The 22050-nt window shown below is 49.5% G+C and overlaps 2 protein-coding genes across 6 annotated transcripts in view; one reads left to right on the forward strand and one right to left on the reverse strand.

Moving 5' to 3' along the window:
• The window catches only part of TG (thyroglobulin), a 235939-nt gene that overhangs the window by 39850 nt on the left and 174039 nt on the right, over window positions 1-22050 (reverse strand). The window contains 1 exon segment of the mRNA NM_173883.2: window positions 1208-1372. Within this exon segment, the coding sequence (NP_776308.1) occupies window positions 1208-1372 (165 nt within the window).
• Window positions 20101-22050, forward strand: part of SLA (Src like adaptor) — a 38354-nt gene continuing 36404 nt past the window's right edge. For 4 of the 5 annotated variants that reach the window (XM_010811932.4, XM_059893200.1, XM_059893201.1 and 1 more), the window contains exon 1: window positions 20101-22026. The gene's annotated coding sequence lies outside the window, so the exon portion shown is untranslated. The remainder of the gene's footprint in view (window positions 22027-22050) is intronic. The other variant, NM_001024533.2, reaches the window with a different exon arrangement.

A 22050-nucleotide genomic window follows, 5' to 3' on the forward strand; every position in this document is an offset into this window, starting at 1 on the left:
GGAGCCTGGCAGGCTATAGTCCAGAGGGTCACAAAGAGTCAGACACGACTGAGCCACTGAGCACAACACAGTTGCTTCGCTTAATCAAGTCTTAACCATAATGAGCACCAATGCTGGCTATTCACCCAAAGCTCTACTGGGAAAGAGAGTAACGTGGCCAGAACAGCAAGCAGGCAGGACACCAGGCCACAGTGCTGGGGTCAGGATGGCGAGTCTTACTCGGAGCAGTGACTAGTCCCTAGGAGAGTATCCCAGAACCTCCCACCGAGATGACAACAAATCCACTGGGAGGAAGGGTAAGCCTGAGCCTGTAGGGGATATTGATCGTGATGGTGGCCAAAGGCAGGACATGACGGGAAATTTATCAGCTTTAGTCACAGTCTGATTAGCTCATATTTGGAAGAGCTGAGGATAAGACTTGCTCCAGGTCCATGAGTCCAGGCCCGCTGCAGAAGGGATGAAAGCCTCAGCTCAGATGACAAGTTATTCTTTCTAGAGTCCCCTTTGCCAATATCAGGGCCAGGCAGGGAGCCTGGGGGCTGTAGCACCATCTTTATACGTTGGAGAAGAAGCACACAGCTGCCATGTCTAAGGGGCGTGGTGGCCTCGCTGCACTGCAGCCCTGTCCACAGTACTCAGTACATGTTACTGTGACCTGACCAGGTGACACCATGATCCCAGCAAGACCCTTTACAGATGTCACTTCATCTCCTCTACTCTGTAAGAGTCCCGTTATTAACCCCATTCTGCGTGCATGCTCGTGCCTGAGTCTTTGGGACCCCATGGACTGTAGCCCACCAGGCTCTTCTGTCTATGGAATTCCCCAGGCAAGAATACTGGAGTGGGTTGCCATTTCTTCCTCTAAGGGAATCTTCCCAACCCAGGGATCAAACCCAGGTCTCCTGGGTCTCCTGCATTGGCAGGTGGATTCTTTACCACTGAGTCACCTGGGAAACCCTATTATCCCCATAGTACAGACAAAATCTGGTGCACAGAGACCAGTCGATCCTCAGGACGCGAGTTTGGTCCATGACGTACTGCAGCCCAGGCACAGCTCAGGGAGGCGGGGGGGTGGTCAGGGAATATGCATTTGGCCCCAGCTGGTCACCAGCCTACTGCGTGGCCTTGGGTGGGTCCTGTCTCCTTTCTGGCCTGGTTTCCACTTGTAAAAGATCCCTCCGTCCCCAACTCACATACGAGTGCCCACCTTGGTCTGGGCATCATTGAGGATTCTGGCCGGCTCCTGGCGGAGGCAGGACACCATTTCTTGGACAGACGAGCTGGGGCAGCCAACCTCCTTTGCCAAAGCAGCTGCCTGTTGCCGAGCCCTCTCTGGCCTGATGACCGCGGCAGGGGAGAGCGCAGAGCCACCCTAGAAGAGAGAGCAGACTCAGAGCCCAAAGTCTAGATCATCTCCCACGCCCTGCTCAGCCCAGAGACCCCAGGGCTGCATCAGGGCTCTGCGTCCTTCTTCCAGGTGTGGGAGTCCCAGGACCCTTCCCTCGAGTGCCCACAGGCGTCTGGGAGGTCAGGGCTGGTCAATATCACATCAACATGCTGTGTGGTCTTGAATGAGTCTCTCTGGGCCTCAGGTTTCTCACCTGCGAAGTGAGGGCAGTAGACAGAGTGGTCTTCAGTCCTGACTATGAACTAAGGTTGTGCGTGTGTGTGTGTGTATGTGTGAGTCATGCAGTCCAGTTCTTTGCGATCCAATGGACTGTAGCCCACCAGGTTCCTCTGTTCATGAAATTCTCCAGGCAAGAACACTGGAGTGGGTTGCTGTGCCCTTCTCCAGGGGATCTTCCCAACCCAGGGATGGAAGCCGGGTCTCCTGCATTGCAGGCAGATTCTTTACCATCTGAGTCACCAGGGAAGCCCAAACTAAGGTTGCATATTGAGACAAAGAGTTGACGGTGGTTGAGCAGGGACAAAAATCAGAACTGTCCTCTGAGAAGAGGACTCCACAAAAGGTGGGTACATCCCACCAACGCCTCCTGAGGATTTCTTAAATAGCAAGCTTTCCTGGCTCGGTTAAGATAGAGTCAGACTTGAAAATAGATGCCCACCTAGAAGGTGATGGAAACACAGTCATCGTGAAATAAATTGTATTGGCAGTCATTGTAAGTCTCCGTAAAATCTTTAGGTCTCTGGGAGCATTTTCTAAGAAGGCAGGTGGTGGTTGCTAGGTCCTGGGCAGTGGGTCTCAGCCTGGACGGTTGGTGGGATTGGATCTTCCACCCGGGGTAGAAGAGTTTAGCTGAGCAGGGTAGGATCCTGGGGCCTGTCCTCTGTGGGTCAACCCCTCCCTCCAGCTCAGACATAGGCTGGGGCCCCCCACGGAATCCGAGACAGCCAGGGCGGGACTGCTGGCATCACCACCATTTCTCACAATGCCACCTCTAACAACAGTAGCAGAACGGCCATTGACTGGAGACTTCAATTAACTTGAGTTAATCTTGTTTTATCTCATTGGGTCCTCACAATAGCTGTGTACCTTAGCAGCTGTTACTGTCTCCATTTGATAAACATGGTAATAAAGAAACAGGGAAATGAGCAACTTAGCCAAGCACAAAAATCTTATCAGAGGCGGAAACAGCCTGTGGCTTCTAGACAGTCAGGCTTCAGAGTGTACTGTGCTCAGGACCCCAGGAAGAAAGTAGAAGGGTCTAGATCAATTCCTGGGTTGGGAAGATCCTCTGGAGAAGGGAATGGCTACCTACTCCAGTATTCTTGCCTGGAGAATTCTATGGACAGAGGAGCCTGGCAGGCTACAGTCCATGGGGTCACAGAGAGTTGGACATGACTGAGCACACACCCACATAATTTACTTAAGCTTCACAATCATCCCACGAGGCAGGGGGAATTATCATCTGATTTTGTAGATGATGGGGGTTAAGGCACAGAGGGGCTCTGTGGGTCTCCAGTCAAAGACTTGCTCTGAGCTTCAGCATCTGTTAACCAGGGCAAGTCCTAACTCCAGGTTTAAGCAGTAATACAAGAAAAACACCAACCAACCCAGGGTCTGGAGGTCAGCAATGGTGGCAGTGAATAGGTTCACGATGGTTGAACCCTCACCATCATGATGGGTTGAGTCCCTGGGCCCTTGGGTTTGTTTCCAATGATGAAGACCACCGCAGATGCTCAGTCTTAAGGGAAAACACACACACACTAATACACACTAAAGATATTCAAGGTCAAAGCCCCATGTTCTAAATTACGCACTGAGCTGCCAGAGTGCAGGAGGCTGAGGTGGGCTGGTTTGACCCACGGGTAGGTCGTGAGGAGACGTGGGTTTCAGGAGGGGGCCCTCTAATGTGTTCTACACTTTCTACAGATATAAAAAGCCAGAGTCCCTGATACGGTGAGGAAGTGGTTAACAGCGTGGGTTACACTAATATTGCCAAGATGCCTCAGAGAACGTTTTTCTCTGCAAGGACTTTGTCTTAATTGATCTTTCTGAAGGAAACCATGTTCTTCATGGAAAATCGGTGGTTAAACAAGCCAACTGCCAGCTCAGCCCTCACTTTGAAGCACTTGGTTGAAGACAAAGAACTGCGGGTGGGAGGAGGGGGTGGTACGCAGAGTTGTGCAGAGAGAGGGGGCTTAGGGGGCAGAAGAACCGGGTTCAAACCCCAACCCTGCCGCTCACCAATGAAGTGACCTTGGGCCAGTGAGTGGCCCCCGGGGCCTCAGTTTCCTCATCTGTAAATGCGGATGATGAACCAACTTCACAGGTCACTATGAGGATGCCCAGAGAAGGGGGCAGCGTCCTCCCCACGGAAGGCAGAGAGGTCTCCGCTGCTGTGGGCACCACGGGGCTCCGCGGACCCGGGACTGGAGTGGGTTCTCTCCAGCCCACCCTGTCACCCCAGCCAGCCATCCGCAGCTCTGGGCCCGGACTTTATCTAAATCTGACCTAGCTATCGAGTGGCAATGAGTTTCCGCTTTTTTTTTTTTCTTTTTAACTTTAAAAATAGCACAGGGCAAAAACCACAAGTGCTGACCACTGCTTCTTCGTTCTGGAGCCTCCAAACATGGGAAGGTATCTTGACCTCAGTTAGCCACAACGGTCGCTTCAGAGTCAGGACCTGCCCTTGGGCGAGCGCAGGCACAGACCACATGGTCAAATGGAAAGGCACCTTACGATATAGTCATACACACACACGCACACAAGGACACACACACACACACACTTACCGACATACATTCTCACACAGAGACACAGATAGAAAGACACACGCAGACACACACACAGGCACTCAGCTACACACACAGACTCTTGACTGGGACACCTCAGTGAACCCCTCACAGTCCTTCCCCGGAAAGCAACAAGGAGGGGTAGTTTCTGTGACAAACGTGCCATCCCAGGAGGGCCTGGGGGCCCTTCCTTTCTTTGGGGGGTGAGGAGGGGGGCTCTGGGTGGCAGATGAGCCCTCCAGGAGGTGCAGGCTCCTCTCACTGCCTCCCTCACCCTTCTCTGCCCACCCCCCACTGTGCATTTCTCACCCGTGAGGTCGCGGGTGGCGGGGGGCTGGTAGTGATGATCACTCGTGAAGAGCGAGGGGGTGGATGGGAAGCTGGGTGCCCGCTGGGGGCACAGTGTGGAATCAAGGAGTTAATTCATGCTGAGACCTTGTGAAGGCGCCCTGCAGGGAGACGTAACAAGGATGGTGGCAATTCTCATTTAAACAGCACTCACTATGTGTCACACGCTCCAGGACGCTGTGCTCATAAAGGCTGACTTACTCTCAAAGAGCAACCCTGCAAGGTCGGGGGGGCGGCGGGGACTGGGTTATCTGAGCCTTACAGGTGATGAAATTCAGGGCGGAGATCAAGCCACTTGTCCTGTGTGTCACAGCTGGAGAGGGACAGCACCGGGATTCCAACCTTCGCAACCTGCTCTAACCTTGTGCGTCCTCTGTCTTATGCCTCTGGTCGCCGCCCTTTCCATCCCTGTGTGAATGTGAGGTCAAAGCAAAGTGGAAAGGCATGGCTCCGGGGTTTGGGCCCACCAGGGTTTTGACCCCAGCTCTGCCTGTGGCCATCTTGCCAATTCCCTTTGTCATGTTGGGCTTCCAGCTCCTGATCTGAAAAATGGGGCTATTTTCATGAACATTCACAGAGCTGGTATGTGGATTACATAAAAGAATGGAAGCCAACTACTTAACATGGAATTATCATTCAGTAAAGTTAGTTGTAATGATCATGGTGGATATTGTTATCCATGTGTTTAACTCCTACAATTTGACTTATTCTCAAGTCACTCAAGCCTGCAGTTACACACCAAATGACAGGTAGGTAGCAAGTCCCTTGTGATCTCTGTCCTGTAATTCTGCTCAAGCTCACTTCCTGCTTGTTGAAAATATGGACTGTATCCAGCAGGATACACATATTAGTGGCCTCCACATGAGGCTCTCTATCATCAGGGTTAAGAGAACAAGCAGAAATTCATGTGCTTTCAAAGATCAGAGTGGGAAGAGATCTCTCATGCCCAGAAATCTCCTCCCACTCTGGGCATGAGAGTAGTCCAGAGGAAGCTGCTCAGATGTAGGACTTGAGTGGGCTTTGATGGAAGGAATGATTAGAGAAAAGGAAAGAAGGCAGGTGGCCACTCTTGAGGGAGTAGGCAGGGATGGCAGGTGAATCCAGGGGTCTGATCACCCCAAGCAGCTAAGGGGAATGGGAGCTGGTTTCAGGAATCCCAGAATCCCCAGATTAGGACTTCAGTCAGTTCAGTTACTCAGTCATGTCTGACTCTGTGCCCCCAAGGACTGCAGCATGCCAGGCTTCCCTGTCCATCACCAACTCCCAGAGCTTGCTCAAACTCATGTCCATAGAGTCAGTGATGCCATCCAACCATCTCATCCTCTGTCACCCCCTTCTCCTCCTGCCTTCACTCTTTCCCAGCATCAGGGTCTTTTCCAATGAGTCAGTTCTTCCCATCAGGTGACCAAAGTATTGGAGTTTCAGCTTCAGCATCAGTCCTTCTAATGAATATTCAGGACTGATTTCCTTTAGGGTTGACTGGTTGGATCTCCTTGCAGTCCAAGGGACTCTCAAGAGTCTTCTCCAACACTGCAGCTCAAAAGCATTGATTCTTCAACTCAGCCTTCTTTATGGTCCAACTCTCACATCCATACACGACTACTTGAAAAACCATAGCTTTGGCTAGACAGACTTTTGTGGGCAAAGTAACATCTCTGCTTTTTAATATACTGTCTAGGTTGGTCATAGCTTTAAGATTAGGACTTAGAACTCAGAAACACAGGTACTAAATGAGTTATCCAGCAACTGTGTAAGTGAATGGATGGATGAATCAATGGATGGATTAGTTAATTCTCCTGAGTAAGAGAGGCATGTGCACAGAGAGGTAGGGAGGAACAAATGTGAGAGCGCTTTAAATTCAGCCTAAGCAAGATAAGCGATTAGAAAGCAGTAAACCCCGGGACACAGGCAGGTATCCCACAGGCAACAAGGAGTTAGTAAAGGCTTCTGAACGGGGTGTGACAGAAGGTATTTTAGGAATATTCTTGGGTCATTTATTTTTGCATCTCAGTGCTGAAAATGGTGCATAGCACTCAGTAGCCCCTCAGCAAATGAGCATCAAAGCCTCTGGAAGGTGAAAAATTCTGATGGCAGAGGTTGGGACGGGTATTCCCTTACCACCAGAACCTAGCACAAAGCTTGGTGCACAGCAGGCCTTCACTAAAGATCGGTGGGCAGAATGGAACTCAAGTGAATGGCTGGATGGCTGACTGATGGCTGCGTGGGATGAACAGGAGAGGTCGTGTCTGAAGCAGGGATTACCACAGAGGCTTGTGTGGGGTGGAGGAGAGAGGGGTGAGGCATGAACCAGAATATCACTGCCATTGCTCTGCATTGGACCCTCTCCTGGGAACGGACCCAAACCTGGAAACTTGCCACCAGAACATCATAGACTGGCTGGGTTTATTGTTACTGTTTGGTCACGTCCAACTCTTTTGTGATGCCATAGACTATAGCCCACTAGGCTCCTCTGTTCTTGGGATTTCCCAGGCAAGAATACTGGAATGGATTGCCATTTTCTTCCCAACCCAGGGATCAAACTCGAATCTCCTGCATTGCAGGCAGATTCTTTTTACCACTGAGCCACCTGTGAAGCCCCCTAGCTGGACTGGGGGACATCACTGAGGCAGACAACTCAGAGATAACTCTGCAAACTAAAGCAAGAGATAGACTTCAAAAAAAAAAATCTTCTATACGTGCAAGTTAATATTAATATTGCTTTTAATCTTTTCTACACTGAAATCATCTTCTTTTCTTGATCCCTAAAAGCATGAGTTTCACTCTGATTTGTAACACTTTGATTCTGGCAAAATTTCAGTCAAAGGGATGATAATTAACACAACTTTCATCCAGAGACCCTAGTCTTCGGGGCATTGGAGCACACTGCCCCCTTCCTCTGCTTCTTCGGAATCAGCAGTTCTTGGTTTTAGTTGGTGGGAGCCCAGGGAATTTGGATGAAGGAAAAAGGGGGTATCTTAACCCTTGTTGGAGAACTAAATGGCAACCCACTCCAGAACTCTTTGCTAGAGAATTTCATGGACAGAGGAGCCTGGTAGACTACAACCGAGGGGGTCGCGAAGAGTCAGACACGAGTCAGCAACTCACATACATAGACCTTGTTAGTGTCCTTTGAATATCAGACAAAATGATGCCCTTGAAGCACCTTAACACCAACTGCAGGGATGAATTACAGCCTAGGCGAGCTCGTGAAAGACAAAGCTCTGTGAATGCTGCTTCTTTTGTGGAGAAACGCGTGCGCACAGAATACGTCACCTCTCCGAGCCTCAGTGACCTCCACTATAAAGTGCTGGCCTCACAGTCTTGCTGCCAGAGGTATCAAGTATGCTGCGTGGGGAACTCAGCGTGGGACCGGTGCAGGGCAAGGGAACGGCCCACTGGCTCTCCTGCTGTTCCTCTTAGGACTATGGGTCTTCCCAGTAGGACACACCAGCCTTTCACTGACTAATTCTGAATTGCCATGCCCTTTAAAACTTTGAAAACAACCTCCAGTGTGGAAAAACTGGGCGAGCAATTTGTGAATCAGGGCTGATGGCAAGAATCAACCTGCAGGAAAAGCAAGCAGCCCAGTTCCTCTGAGGAGCAAGGAACCGAAAGGAGACCTGGCTTCCCGGCCAGTCTGCTTCCTCTCTGCCATAGGACCCCTGCTGGGTCCTCCTCACCCTCTCTTCCCCTTCCATCTCTCCACCTTTAAAGTATACAACTTTTAAAGGGAGGTGGAAGAGAAGGGACATTTTATAAAGTAACTTCTAAGAGCCAGGTCATTCCTGCACATTTTCTCATGTGATCCTAGCAACAGCCCTGTATGGATTACCATCCCCACTTTACAGATGGAGAGACTGAGGCTCAGGTGGGCAAGTACTTTGTTCAAGGTCTTGGGACTGAAAGCATCAGAGCCAGGGTTATAAAGCTTGCACTGTCTCCCTACACCGTCCTACCTACAGGCAGAGACAACAAGAGCTCAGCCCATCACATTGCTGCTTTCCACTACACTCGGTAGTGGCTGATGGGCGGTGATTTGTAAACAAGACGTTTGCAAGGTGGTCAGGACAGAGAGAGGAAAGGCGGGGAGAGCCTGGCTTCACCGGCCGCAGGAGTGCCAAATGGGAAACAGTCTCACAGGCCGGCTTGTAAAGGCCCCTCCCTTGTCGTGACCTCATTAAGTCTGTGGCATGGAAAAGCCACCCTGAGACTGACCAGAACCAGAACCCACCCTGGGTCACTGTGATGTGCATTAACAAGTGTCCCACATTCTGTTTTATATAGAGTGTTCGCTCAGACCATCTCAACACTCCAACCCATGTGACGAAGTAGGAAGAACCAATATTATTTTAAAAGGAAATACATTACTTATTTAATCACTCTTTTTGTACATTCCCTACCTCATTCCAAAAGGAAATTGGGATATACTCCGGAAAGAATGTCAACAAAGTCTAGTAAACTGTTGGTACAGATGAAGGAGGTTAAGAAGCCAGATTTTCTGGCCCCAAGATGCTGTGGTTTTCCCAGGCTTCCATGCTGCCGTGATGGAGGGCAGGTGTCCTGGGAAGTCCACGGGCATCCTGACTCCCTCATCTCCCCATCGCCTATCACTCCACCAGGCTCTTTGGATAGTCCAACTCTATCAGTTCCCAGGGTCCCCGATTAATTCAAGATGAGGGACTGGTGAGTGATTTTTTGGACTCTTTATAGTTTTCAAAATATTCTAACTTCTCTCCAAAGAATTTTATAACATTTAATTAGAACAAATTTTAATTGCATTTAAAAGAGTAATTCCTTACTAAAATATAACCTGACTCTTGTTGAGAGGAAAGCAGGCATAGCCACTGATCTGTGGACAAGTGGCGCGGTCAAAACCACGTACGAACACTTGGCGGGGGGAATAAAGCTGGGGCAGAAGGAAGACCACGGTGGGCAGAGGGAGGTGGTCCTGACCAATGGGTGTGGTCCCCAGAGCGAGCCTCAGCGTCATCACATCCCAGGTTTGCCAAAATGGCAATCCTCTTCACACCTAGAAAAAGGCCAGCATGTACTGTTCTATCAGTGTCACCTTGGTTTCGTTGTTTAGTCGCTCAGTCGTGTCTGACTCCTTGAGACCCCTTGCGGTGCTCCTCTGTCCATGGGGTTTCCTAGGCAAGAATACTGAAATGGGTTTACCATTTCCTCCTCCAGAGTATCTTTCCAACCCAGGGATTGAACCCACGTCTCCTGCACTGCAGGTGGATTTTTTGACCACTGAACTAGCAGGGAAACCCAATTTGTCACCTCTGTATAGCGCAGAAATCTATGGTAGAAAATAAAGTCAGCAAAACAATGGAAACTTAAATACAATTTTCTGAGTCAAGGAGCAATGACTGTGAGATATTGTTAGCCTCTCAGCATGTCCCGTGTGTGTGTGTGTATGTGTGTGTGTGTGTGTGTGTGTGTGTGTGTGTGTGTGTGTGTCTGGGTCTATTTGTATATTTATATGTAGGGAATAAATTAGATCATACTGATTTTGAACTTGTCTTTTTCACCTCTCGGTCCATTGTGCATATCCTTCTGTGCTGGTACCTAGCCATTTATGAGACTTTCTAATGTCAACAGTGCATCGGGTATTTAGGCTGTTAGGGAGAGAGTCATGGACAGGTTAGGAGCGCCTGCAGGTCACACTTGAATGCAAAGCACAGCTCTGATTGGTACTTTTTGATCTGGACTCTTCCTTCATCTGCAAGAAGGAGTATAATGATGCTGATAGCTTCTCTAGAAGACCTCAGACAGGATAACTGACTTGCCCCAAATCATCTACTGTTACCAAGTTGGATTCAGGATGCTTTTCTTCAAAGCCATCGCGTCACCTGGCCCTGCTATGCCGAAGGGAGCAGGGGACCAGGCTACTGTCTGCTCTCAACCTCCCTTCTCCTGACATCTCTGGCAAACGCTCCTTCCCACCTGGCTCGGTTACAAATCGCCTCTGCTACCTGTGGATGTGCTGTGTGGAGGCCCTGCCCAGGCATCCGCTGGAGGCGGCCTTCCCGGGGCGGGGCGCCTCCCAGGCACTTGGTCAGCCTTGGCTTTGCCCCTTTAGAACCATGCTCGCTCTCCTGTCATGCTTGTCTTCCATGCTCTTGGAAACTTGACAAAATGCCTTTTTTTCCCCTCATCTGTCACGAGCATCACACCCAACGGCCTCTGTCACCTTCTGCCTGTCAGAAACCATTTAAACGCGTGGCACTCGAAACGTACTGCTGTCCCAGGCTAAGCTTTCACCCTTTAAAAGGTAATACCCTGACTCCTGGCCAAGGCAACGGCCGCCTTCTGATTTCAAAGGGAATGGAAAGGCAGGCTCCTGGAGCTCCCCCTCTGTTCTCAACGAGCAGTTCATACACACACGCAGTAGGGGAAATGTCGCCTTTGAAAAGTAATTTCCAAATTACAACTTGTAAAAGTGCCTAGGTACCTGGATGTTTCTGTCCAGCCATTGCTCCCGTGGCTCTGTTTCAGGGACCGGCTGATTTAGAATGAATGCCTAGGACAGCTGGGACTGTATGGAGGAGAGGGCAAATCTTAGAGGAGGTTGGCCTGGGCTTTCCCACATTCCTACGCTTTGGCTTTGAACAGATTAGTCACTTCTTCAAGACTCAGTTCCCTCAGCCTTACAGCCTTGCTGCCAGAGATATAGGAAGTAAGGAGTGTGAGAGCTCAGCACAGGGCCGCGTGCAGAGCAAACGCCCCACTGGCTCCCACTCCTTCAATTCCTTTTAGTTCTCTAGGTCCTCCCAGTGGGACACGCCAGCCCTTCGCTGAATAATTATACATTGTCATGCTTTTAAAAAATTTGTAAAGCAAAACCAGTGTAGAGAAGTGGTAACAACACAGACTAAGCAAAAAGAAAGACTTGCATTCGAGCCTCTGCTCTTAGTGGCCTTGTCTTATTGGGCAAATCAGTTAACTTTATTTACCCTATCCATTTTGTGAAGTTAGAATTTTATTTTACTTTTTAATCTTCTCTCCATTTGCTGCACAGTGGGTTCTTGTTGGTTATCCATTCTAAATATAGCAGTGTATACATGTCCATCCTAAAGAAAGAAAGAAAAGTGAAGTCGCTAAGTCGTGTCCAACTTTTTGCGACCCCATGGACTGTAGCCTACCAGGTTCCTCCGTCCATGGGATTTTCCAGGCAAGAGTACTGGAGTGGGTTGCTATTTCCTTCTCCAGGGGATCTTCCCTACCCAGGGATCGAAGCCGGGTCTCCCACATTGCAGGCTGACGCTTTACCGTCTGAGCCACCAGGGAAGTCAAACATGTCCATCCTAAACTGCCTAACTATTCCTTCCTCCCAGCCTTTCCCCTGGCGACCATAAGTTCACTAAGCCTGTGAGTCTCTTTCCGTTTTGTAAGTTCATTTGTATCAATTCTTTTTAGATTCCACCTATAAAGGGTGTCATACGATATTTCTCCTTCTGTGACTCACTTCACTCAGTAGGACAATCTCTGGGCCCATCCATGTTGCTACAAATGGCATTATTTCATTCTCTTTAATGGCTGAGTAATAGTCCGTTGTGTCTTCTTTATCGACAGAGGAAGCTCTGTCGATGGGCATTTAGGCTGTCCCCATGTCTTGGTTACTGTAGACATGGTTACTCGGTTACTCGGTTCATGCTGTAGTGAACACGGGGGTGAAGGCACCCTTTCACATCATGTTTTTCTCTGAATATATGCCCAGGAGTGGGACTGCAGGGTCATATGGTAGGTCTATTTTTAGCTCTATGTTTGAGGAACTTCCTTACTGTTCTCCACAGCAGCTGTTCCAATTTACATAGTTGGGGGATTTTATTCATCCCTCTGTTTGGTTGTATGGATCAGTATACAGAGATAACTGGAACTGGTGGCAGATCTGGGGGTCGGGGGTTAGCCAGCTCTTGCCCAGGGCTATATTCCCACGTCTAATATCAAGCTGGAAAGACGGAAGAGTGAGGGGCATGGAGGGAATTTCTGGCCCAGAGGAAGCTGGCCTGGAACTGAAGTCTGGCTGCTCTGCCCCACAGGAGAGACTGAGCAGCCTGTTTTTTCTATAAGTGTGGCTCTGCAGTCAGCCATGGCTGACTGTTTGAACTATGCCTCCAAATATGAGCATCTAGAAGATAGTAGGGGGCTTCCCAAGTGGCTCAGCAGTAAAGAACCCACCTGTCAAAGCAGGAGATGTGGGCTGGGTCCCTAGGTCAGGAAGTTCCCCTGGAGAAGGAAATGGTAACCCACTTTGGTATTCTTGCTTGGGAAACCCCACGCACAGAGGAGCCTGGTGGGCCACAGTCCGTGGGGTTGCAAAAGAGTTGGACACAACTTAGCGACTAAACTACAAGAAGAAGACGGTAAGGCCCGGCCCAGTCATCTGGGAGTGAGAAAGCCTTGTCTGGTAACTGGTTTCCTCCCCGTCACCTGCGATCACATCCCTCTGTCCATCTCCTCCTCCTTTGCTTTCCTCCTCCTTTCCTTCCTGGACTAGGTGGCACTGACCAGCTCCTGGGGAGAAAGGGCTCCCCAGGCCACGCTGGAGAAGAGCAGTGTGTGTGTAAGTTCTGAGACTCTGGTGGGTGTGGATGGTCTTGTGTGTGCAGAAGGGGAATTGGCTGGGGGACAGGGTAGCCTCTCAGGGGACAGTGTCACCAGCAAGGGTGACTGGGGCCGCACGGACATGACCGGGGATGCCTCTGTCAGAGGGAGTAGAACAGAGAGGAGGGACGTGGCCCAGCTCTCATTAGACATCCCTAGAGGGGGCACCTTGGAAAGAGGCTGGACCGGGAGACAGGGCACTGACCCAGAAGGCCTTCCTGGGTGCCCGGCACAAAGGTACAGGTGAGGGGGCCACCCTGGGGAGATCAGTCATGGGTGCCGGAGTCACGTTCTGGGCTGGAGGCCCTGTGCTGGCCACAGCGGTGGGGAGGCGGGAGGGGCCCCCACCGGAAGTGGACGGTGGAGGGCTCCCACCTCACATCCAGACCACAGAGGCGGCATGGAGCGCCTGAAGGCAAGCCGTCTGCACATCCAGCTGGACTGAACCCCACGGCCCTGGGCTGTCCTGGCAGCTGTCCTTCAGACTTGAGCCTCACACCCGCATCCTCCCGCACTTGGCCTTGTGTGTTCAGCAGGGCCCTGCATTCTCCATGGCTCACTTCCTTATCCTGTATTAGCTCCAGCTAATGGGTGTGCAGTCTGAGCTTAGCCCCCTCCCTGTTACAAGGGTAGCCCTCGCAGGCCCTGGGCCCATCACTCTGCCAGACCCCTCCCCAAACTCCCCCGTGTGACAAGCCCAGGGGACTCTTGCTAAGGTGCTGATGCATCGGTATGAACTAAAAAGGCCTGCTTCCGAGCCCCGCCCCAGCTGAGCTCCTGGAACCCATGTCACGTCATTTGCAACAACACAATCCCCTTCAAATTTGTCAGGGAAAAACAAATATACATTTTTATACGGTGTAGAAAAAGAACGGACAGAGCTTGAGCTTTGGGATTGGAGAAATCTTATTGAATCTTAAACTTACAACTTGGTAAGTGGTTCTACTACCTGGATTTCAGTTTCTCCACCTGTAAAATGGGTACATAATAGTGTCTCAAGGTACAGTATCGAGAGCATGGACCATGAGTTCATTATTAGTGCACATACAAGGCCAGTATCTCCTCCTCCTACAAGCTGTGTGTACTTGAAAGAAAAGTGAAAGTGAAGTCGCTCAGTCGTGTCCGACTGTTTGCGACCCCATGGACTATAGCCCACCAGGCTCCTCCATCCATGGGATTCTCCAGCCAAGAATACTGGAGTGGGTTGCCATTTCCTTCTCCAGGGGATCTTCCCAACCCAGGGATCGAGCCCAGCTCTCCCGCATTGCAGACAGACGCAGGCAGATGCTTTAACCTCTGAGCCACCAGGGAAGTACTTAGGAAAGCTATTTAAATCCCCTGTTTCCTCAAGTGTAAAATGAGGGTAAGAAGAATATTTCACTAGATTGTTGAGATGAATTGATGAGGTAAAAGGTAATGTGCTTACATGGGTTAGGTTTCCAATAAATGGTAGCCAATATTAAAATCAGAATTGATATTTCAAAGAGCTCTAGCAAGAATTAAATGAAATAATAGGTTTGAAAAATATTTCAGAACCTGTATAGCACTGTCAGAGATCAGTTATTATGATTTATAATATTATTGCTGCTGCTACTGCTAAGTCACTTCAGTCGTGTCCGACTCTGTGCAACCCCATAGACGGCAGCCCACCAGGCTCCCCCGTCCCTGGGATTCTCCAGGCAAGAACACTGGAGTGGGTTGCCATTTCCTTCTCCAATGCATGAAAGTGAAAAGTGAAAGTGAAGTCGCTCAGTCTCAAACTCAAATTTAAAAAATAGCCAAATCTTTTCCAATCTAAAGAAAGCTTTGGGGATTGCAGTTCTGTATTGGCCAAGGATATTTTAAGCAGCTGGGCTTGTCTATCTTCTGTCCCTGCTTGGCGGCCCCGTGCTGCTGGGTGTAATTAGTCGTGGCTCTGTGGGTGATGAAGTAAAGGCTGGCTGACAATTTCACACCCACCCAGTGGCTTGGAAATGGATGACACCATTCTAAATTGCATTAAGGCCAGTTTTGAGCTTGTTCTTCAGATGACAACCACGGAATCGTGGTTTGAGTGGAAAGCCTATCTCATAGAAGTATTAAGGCATCATAAAATGAGAGAGAAGTTATTAGCAAGGGGACTTTAATAAAAGCCATCATCATGCTATGAGAGATGGTAACCTCATTTTGTGCTGTTAAAGCATATTTTGAGGTGTTTGGACAAGTTTAATTGAGATTATTGTTTATGAGATGAAAATACAGGGATGAAGCAATGAAGAGGGCTGACTCGGCTCACGCTCGAGAGCTAATTTCAGAGGTCTTATCTTTAATGTTCATCCAGCTCTTCCTATCAACTCTGGGATACAGCCAGCTCTGCCATCAGAAGCTAGTTCTTTACCAGGATAACTCCATGGGCTTCTTTGAGCATTTCCTGTATGCAAGATGCTGCATGGAATTTGAAGATGATTAAGGCCTAGAGTAGGAAATGGCAAACCCACTGCAGTATTCTTGCCTGGAGAATGTCATGGACAGAGGAGCCTTTCAGGCTGAAGTCCATGGAGTCACAAAGAATCAGACATGACTGAACACACACCCATGAAGGCCTGAAGAAAGTTTGTAATCTACGGGAAGTGGGGTTTCTTTGTCTTTCTGAGTTTTTTTTGTTTTAAATTCTCACTCTCCCTGTCCCACCCTCCAATTCTCCATCCGTTCTGCCCTTTCTTCCTCCTAGCAAATATTTGATGGTTACTCTGGCCATGCAAGGTGCTAATGCTAGGTGTCAATCATTGACAAAACAGGAAGCCGCCTGGCCTTCATGGAACTTAACAGTTTTCGGAAGACAGACCAACATAGAGGTGGGAAAGGGGAGGTATTAAAGAAAAGCTTGAAGAACTTCCCTTCAAAGGGCCTGATACCACCTGATGCCACCATGTACCAAATCCTATTTCTCTTGGTAAGACTGCCTCTTGCCTTTGTCCTAAGTGAAATCCACAAGGATCTCTGAGTCCTTCCTGGTTCAACTGTACATTTGAACCAAGGAAAGATAACCTGTGATGTCTCAAAACTCCTTGTTAATAATCCTTTTTGTTTAGGATAATAATACTAAACAAATACTAAAATAATACTTGTTTTCCTCTTTATGTTTCTATTAGAGTCTTGGTCTCCCAAACACAGACAATCCATTGGTACACAGGAAGAAATTTCCAGAATATTTACCTATAAATATCATTTAGGTAGTCTTATTCTTTTAAAACATGTTTATATATATAATGTATATTTTAGTACAGTCATCTATGAATATAACTAATGACTGTGTATATAAAAGATGTGTATATTAAAAATGTGCACATATAGGGAATGCTTACTCAAACTCACTCAAAACTTTGTCTTACTGTCATGATCAACAAGTTCAGAGACGAGAACACTTGCACTCGAGAACAGGAAGAGGCCTTTTCTCAGTGGACTGAAGGAAACAGTCGAACGAGGATGCCCCCATGCGCCATAGCGTTTGCTCCGCTGGTGGGAATAAAAGCGACCAGCAAACTTCTTGCCTCTAGGACAGTCACAGGGCGTTCTGGCAAAAGGCTCCACTACAGACAGATGGCACCGCTTCTGTCATCCCTCCTCCCCACCAGGGCCACGCGGCAGGAGCCAGTCTGGGGAACAGGCTGTTCAGACAGCTGAGGAACCTCACTTTAGGACAGAGGACAAGAGCAGGCAGGGGAGAGGGCCTACCCCACTGCATAGGGTAAAGGGAACATGAGTCCTTCCACCAGGCTCTAAGTCTCTAAGAGGAAAGGATCAAGCCTTGGCTGGCCCGGACTGGAGACTCACTCCTGATTCTGGCAGATCCTAGAATGAGGGGAACAGCAGGAGTAAATTCAGGGACAGAGCCAGCAGAGCCTGCCAGGCAGTAGGAGAAAGTGGAAGTCACTGAGATGGCAGGTCGGAGCAGTGAGGACCAGGGAGGAAGCCACACGAAGGCCACGCACAGTGAGGGCAGCGGGGGTGGAAGGCTGGGGCAGAGCTGGGCTGAGACTGAACTGACCTGAGCGGGTCAGCTCGTCAGCCTGTTCCAGGAACACCGAGAGGGAAGAGGGGATCACAGGCAGCGGGAGGACCGACGTGGCCGATAATGACGTCACTTCCGACTCCAGACAAGATGCAACTTATCATCCCACAAAGAGAGAAAAAACATGAAGGGACCAATGGAATGTCCCGGCCAGCACTGCCAAATGTGTAGCCTTAGTGGACTCATGTTCAAGGTTGAGCTGAACATCACCTGCGTCCTCAAGACTCGGGGCCACTGCAACATTTTGAACCATTTCCTTTAGTTTCTCCTCCCACAGAACCCCCACTGTGCTCCCCTCTCATTGTGGTTTATTCCTGGTCCCTGTCTGCTGACCTCTCGGATGGCAGGACATGAGTCCCAGTCACCCTGATGCCCCCTGAGCTTAGCCTCATGGTTGGCATGAAGCCAATAGTTACTCAATACAATATTCATTTAAATAAAGAAATACCTGTTAGATCTAGAAAAGAAAAGAGTTTGCATCTTCATGCATCTACAGGAAGTCAGTAGGGAAAGCAAAATTGCAATGTTGCTAAGACTGAAATTGGGGCCCCTCTCAGAGAGCTTCCCAAGCTTTGGGAACCCACTGTCGCTAAGGGGGATGCAAAGGGGACAAGTTGAGCAACCGCAGAAGAGAACAGCTCGGGTGAATCAACACATTTGTGCAACTCCTCAGAGTGGAGAAGCTTCAGTGCAAACAGAGCTTCTGCTTTTTTTTTTTTTCTCCTGAAAACACTGCCAGCTCCAAGAGGCACCCCCGAGAGAAACACAAAGATTCTGAGGATACACATTCAGGTGCCATTCTAGCTGGATAATTCAGGTCATCCACATGGACCATTTACCCAGCTCCGGAGATAGTTCCAGAAACATGAACAGCTCCCAACTCTCAGGAAACAATGGGGTCTGATATCTCCCAGATGATTTTCAAGGTTAGCTCATCATCCTCCCGGGAGGTGAAGAGTCAATATTCACAGCCCAGGTGCTTTTTGTTCAGAAAGCAGATCCATCACTTCCATTTACTTGTTCATCTGATGCATGGGTGTGGCTCATCTGTTTGGGGGGCAGGCTCGGTGCTGGGCTCATGGTCTGTGTTAGACCTGCCCCTGCTTGTCCCAGCTTATGCTCCACTTTGAAAGGAAAGAGGCGGAGGCATATTCCGTGGTTCCCATATCCCCACCCCACCCGCCACCCCCCGCCCCTGCCATACACCTTGCACTATGCTAGCTAATCTATGCACATCTTCCTATGGACCTCACGCTGGAGAAGTGGGCTTCGTTCCTGCTTGGTTTAGGAGAACTGCAGACCCCCCGGGGGGGTAGGTAACACCTGGCTCTCGATGACACTACGTGTGTAAAGCTAGCATTTACAAAGGAGAAGGTTTCAATAAGATCATCATCTTATCCACAGAAGTAGGAGGAAATTAGTCAAGCAAATCTCAACATACAGGGTCATCTTGCTAATTTGCCTGTGGACATTAGCCTGGGTCCTAATAGCTCATAGACAGCATATTAGAGCAGAGACATCACTTTGCAGACAAAGGTCTGTCTAGTCAAAGCTATGGTTTTTCCAGGAGTCATCTATGGATGTGAGGGTTGGACCATAAAGAAGGTTGAGTGTTGAAGAACTGATGCTTTCCAACTGTGGTGTTGGAGAAGATGTTTGAGAGTCCCTTGGACAGCAAGGAGATCAAACCAGTTAATCCTAAAGGAAATCAACTCTAAATATTCACTGGAACAACTGATGCTGAATCTAAAGCTCCAATATTTGGCCACCTGATGAGAAGAGCCAACTCACTGGAAAAGACCCTGATGCTGGGAAAGACTGAAGGTAGGAGGAGAAGGGGGAGACAGAAGATGAGATGGTTGGATGGCATCACCGACTCAATGGACATGAGTTTGAGCAAGCTCAGGGAGTTGGTGATGGACAGGGAGGCTTGGCGTGCTGCAGTCCAAAGAGTCAAAAGCGACTGAGCAACCGAATAACAATATAACAGTTCATTAACTCAAAAAGCTCCCTGGAAATCAGCTGCTTTTACACTAATGGACCTGGATGTCTCCATGCGCTCTTGTAGTGTGGTTGCCGGACACGTGGCCACTCAGCCAGGGCTGATCCCATTCTTAACTTAAGGACCTTGGTGGGGGTGTCCCCTGCCAAGTGTGGGCTCCAACCTCCATACCATCCCTCAGCCTGGGCCACAGCCTGGGATTCTTTTAAGTGCAGTTGACAGCTTCAGGTATGTTTTCTCAAACAGACCCCATTTCCATGCCGTCACCCCAGGGGTGAAAGGAAGGTCGTGAAACAGCAAGGCCAGGGCAAGTGGGCAGCAGCTCCGGGTCACCCAGTGGAAACAAGCAGAGAGGATCCTGCCACGTGGGCTCCCATGGCTCCCAGTTCTGGGCTTCTCCTTCTGCAGCAGCCTCTCCTGGGCACCGACCACTCCCTTTGATAGAGACCCGTCTATGGTCCCTGCCTGCCTGCTGTCAGCCTCCAGCATTAGACCACCGGGAGCTACCTTAAGCCCACCGTGCTTTTCCTCCCTGTCCCCCAAAGTCTGCATGAGCCTCTAGCCCTCTAACGTGTTCCCAGGCTGATCTTTTTCCTCCTGGAGCCTCAGCTCATGGCACAGAGAGCCCCTTCCTCTCCCAGCTCCACAATGGCCATTTTCCTTTCTTTACAGAGTCACCAGAACTGATAGCTGTGTAGTAGGGCAGGGCTTTCATGCACGGCTGAATTCCAATGCCTAGAAAACGTCACTGAATAAATAATTGAGTGAGGGAATGACTTCAGAGTCTAACTCATAATTGATGTTCAGTAAATATTTTTTGACAAGTTGCCTAAAGCTTCATGCCTCTGAACTATCAATCTAAACCTCTGTTACTCCTCTGGGTGAGTTCAGGGGGAAAAATCCACTTCTGCTTCTCCCTGCCTGCCCACTCCTCCCCCTCGAGGCCAAGCACCCAGTCAGTCTTTGCAACATTTCCTCTGCCCCTTCCCAGGGTGCCCCGCGCAGTACAGGGACTCTTACAAGTCGTCTAAGGAAGCACCTCTCTAGTACAGAGCCCCTGCTAAATTTAGAAGCAGCCCTGGTGTTTTGAATTCATCTTCGATCACAACAGTGAGAGAGGTTTCTAAATGACTGTCCCTGCTGGCCGAGGTGTTCCCACCAGGTTGGGGCCGCGCCACCAGTCCCAGACAGTGACCTGACTCTGCTTGTGGACCAGTTGAGTCATGCTGGGCAGATCACTGGATGCTCTGTCTTCTCTGTGAAGTGGGAGGTGGACCAGGGCTCTCAGAGGGCTATGCAGCAGGTCACTTGGCATTCCGAGCTAACCCAGGCACCTCCATGACATGCTGTCTGGAGCCGGCGTTCCGGCAGCTTCCATCTCTACCACCAACAAGCCCTTGGGCTCCATGTGTTGGGCTTTCAATCAAGACCAGCATGCTATGAGTCGTGTCCGACTCTTTGTGACACCTTGGACTGTAGCCCTACAAGCTCCTCTGTTTATGGGATTCTCCAGGCAAGAAAGAATACTGGAGTGGGTTGCCATTTCCTTCTCCAGGGGATCTTCCTGACCCAGGGGTCGAACCAGCATCTCTTGCATCTCCTGCATTGGCAGGCGGATTCTTTACCACTGCACCTCCTGGGAAGCATGCTATGAACAGGGAGATATATACTATTAGTTAAAAAAATTGAGACCCATCATGAAGCTGAAATAGTACAATGCACATATTCCCTTCACCTAAACTGACCAAGCATGAACATTTTGCCACATTTGCTTTCTGTCTTTCTCATTCTCTTTCTCTTTGTGTGTGTATGTTTTCTTTCTTTTTTACTGAACCATTTGAATGTTAAAGACAGCGTGCCTCTTGACCTTAAATACATTAGCACGAAGTTCCTAAAAATTAGCACATTCTTCACATAGCTCTATGCCCAGAAAATGAGCGCTGACACAAATGGTCTCATATGCAGTCTGTGTTTGAATACCCCTACCTCCATCCCAGGAATGTTTTTTCTAGTCCTTCTCCCTTGATCCAGGAGCCAGTCAGGCATCATACATTCAGTTACCATGTTTCCTTAGGCAACTTTCATCAGGAACCTAGGACAGCTGACTATTTTTCATAACCTTTCTAGTTTTATAACCTTTCATAACCTTTCTAGTTTCTTCCAGTTGTAGCACCAGCCAGCCAAGGGGTGGTTTGCCTCCCCCGGGAAGGCTGGTGGGCTGCTCCTTTCTGTAAAGGGTCTTTGAGGCCCATTATTTCAATCCTCTGCCAATTAAAAACTTGTCTACAGTGGAGCCAAGACCAGAAGCTTTGCTCAGGGCCCACTGGGCCGTGACATCAAGAACCTGAGAAGAGAGAAGCAGCTGAGGCTTCTGAGCCTCAGCCCCCTTGGACCCAGTGAGCTTTAGACCATAAGAGCATCCTCTCAGCCTCCTCTGCCTTTTAATTAGAGACAAAATGTCCCCGTGTCTGAAAGCGGAGCATGGCCTGGACACTTAGAATCAAGCTGTCCATATTCCCAAGTGCTTTGCAAAAAAAAAAAAAGAACAGTGTTGCTATCTGCACTGTCCTTACAAAGAGAAGTCTGCTCGGCGCGGTTGCTGAAAACAGGAACCTGTCTCCTGCAGCCCGCGCCTTCCTCGTTTCTAGCAGAGGAAGTGGCAGCCGGTTTAGCAACTGTGCTTCTCGATAGCATGGGCTCTGCACCGGCGGGAGGCTCACTCTGCCACGGAAGTAGCAGCTGACGGAGTGGTGGTGATGGTGCTCCTGATGGTCCCTCCTCTGCGACTCCCAGGGGAGACCGTGCCCAGCTGTTGAAGGTATCTTGGGGGACGTGGCAGGGG

The sequence above is a fragment of the Bos taurus genome, chromosome 14, assembly GCF_002263795.3.
Source record: "Bos taurus isolate L1 Dominette 01449 registration number 42190680 breed Hereford chromosome 14, ARS-UCD2.0, whole genome shotgun sequence".
Classification (NCBI taxonomy): domain Eukaryota; kingdom Metazoa; phylum Chordata; class Mammalia; order Artiodactyla; family Bovidae; genus Bos; species Bos taurus.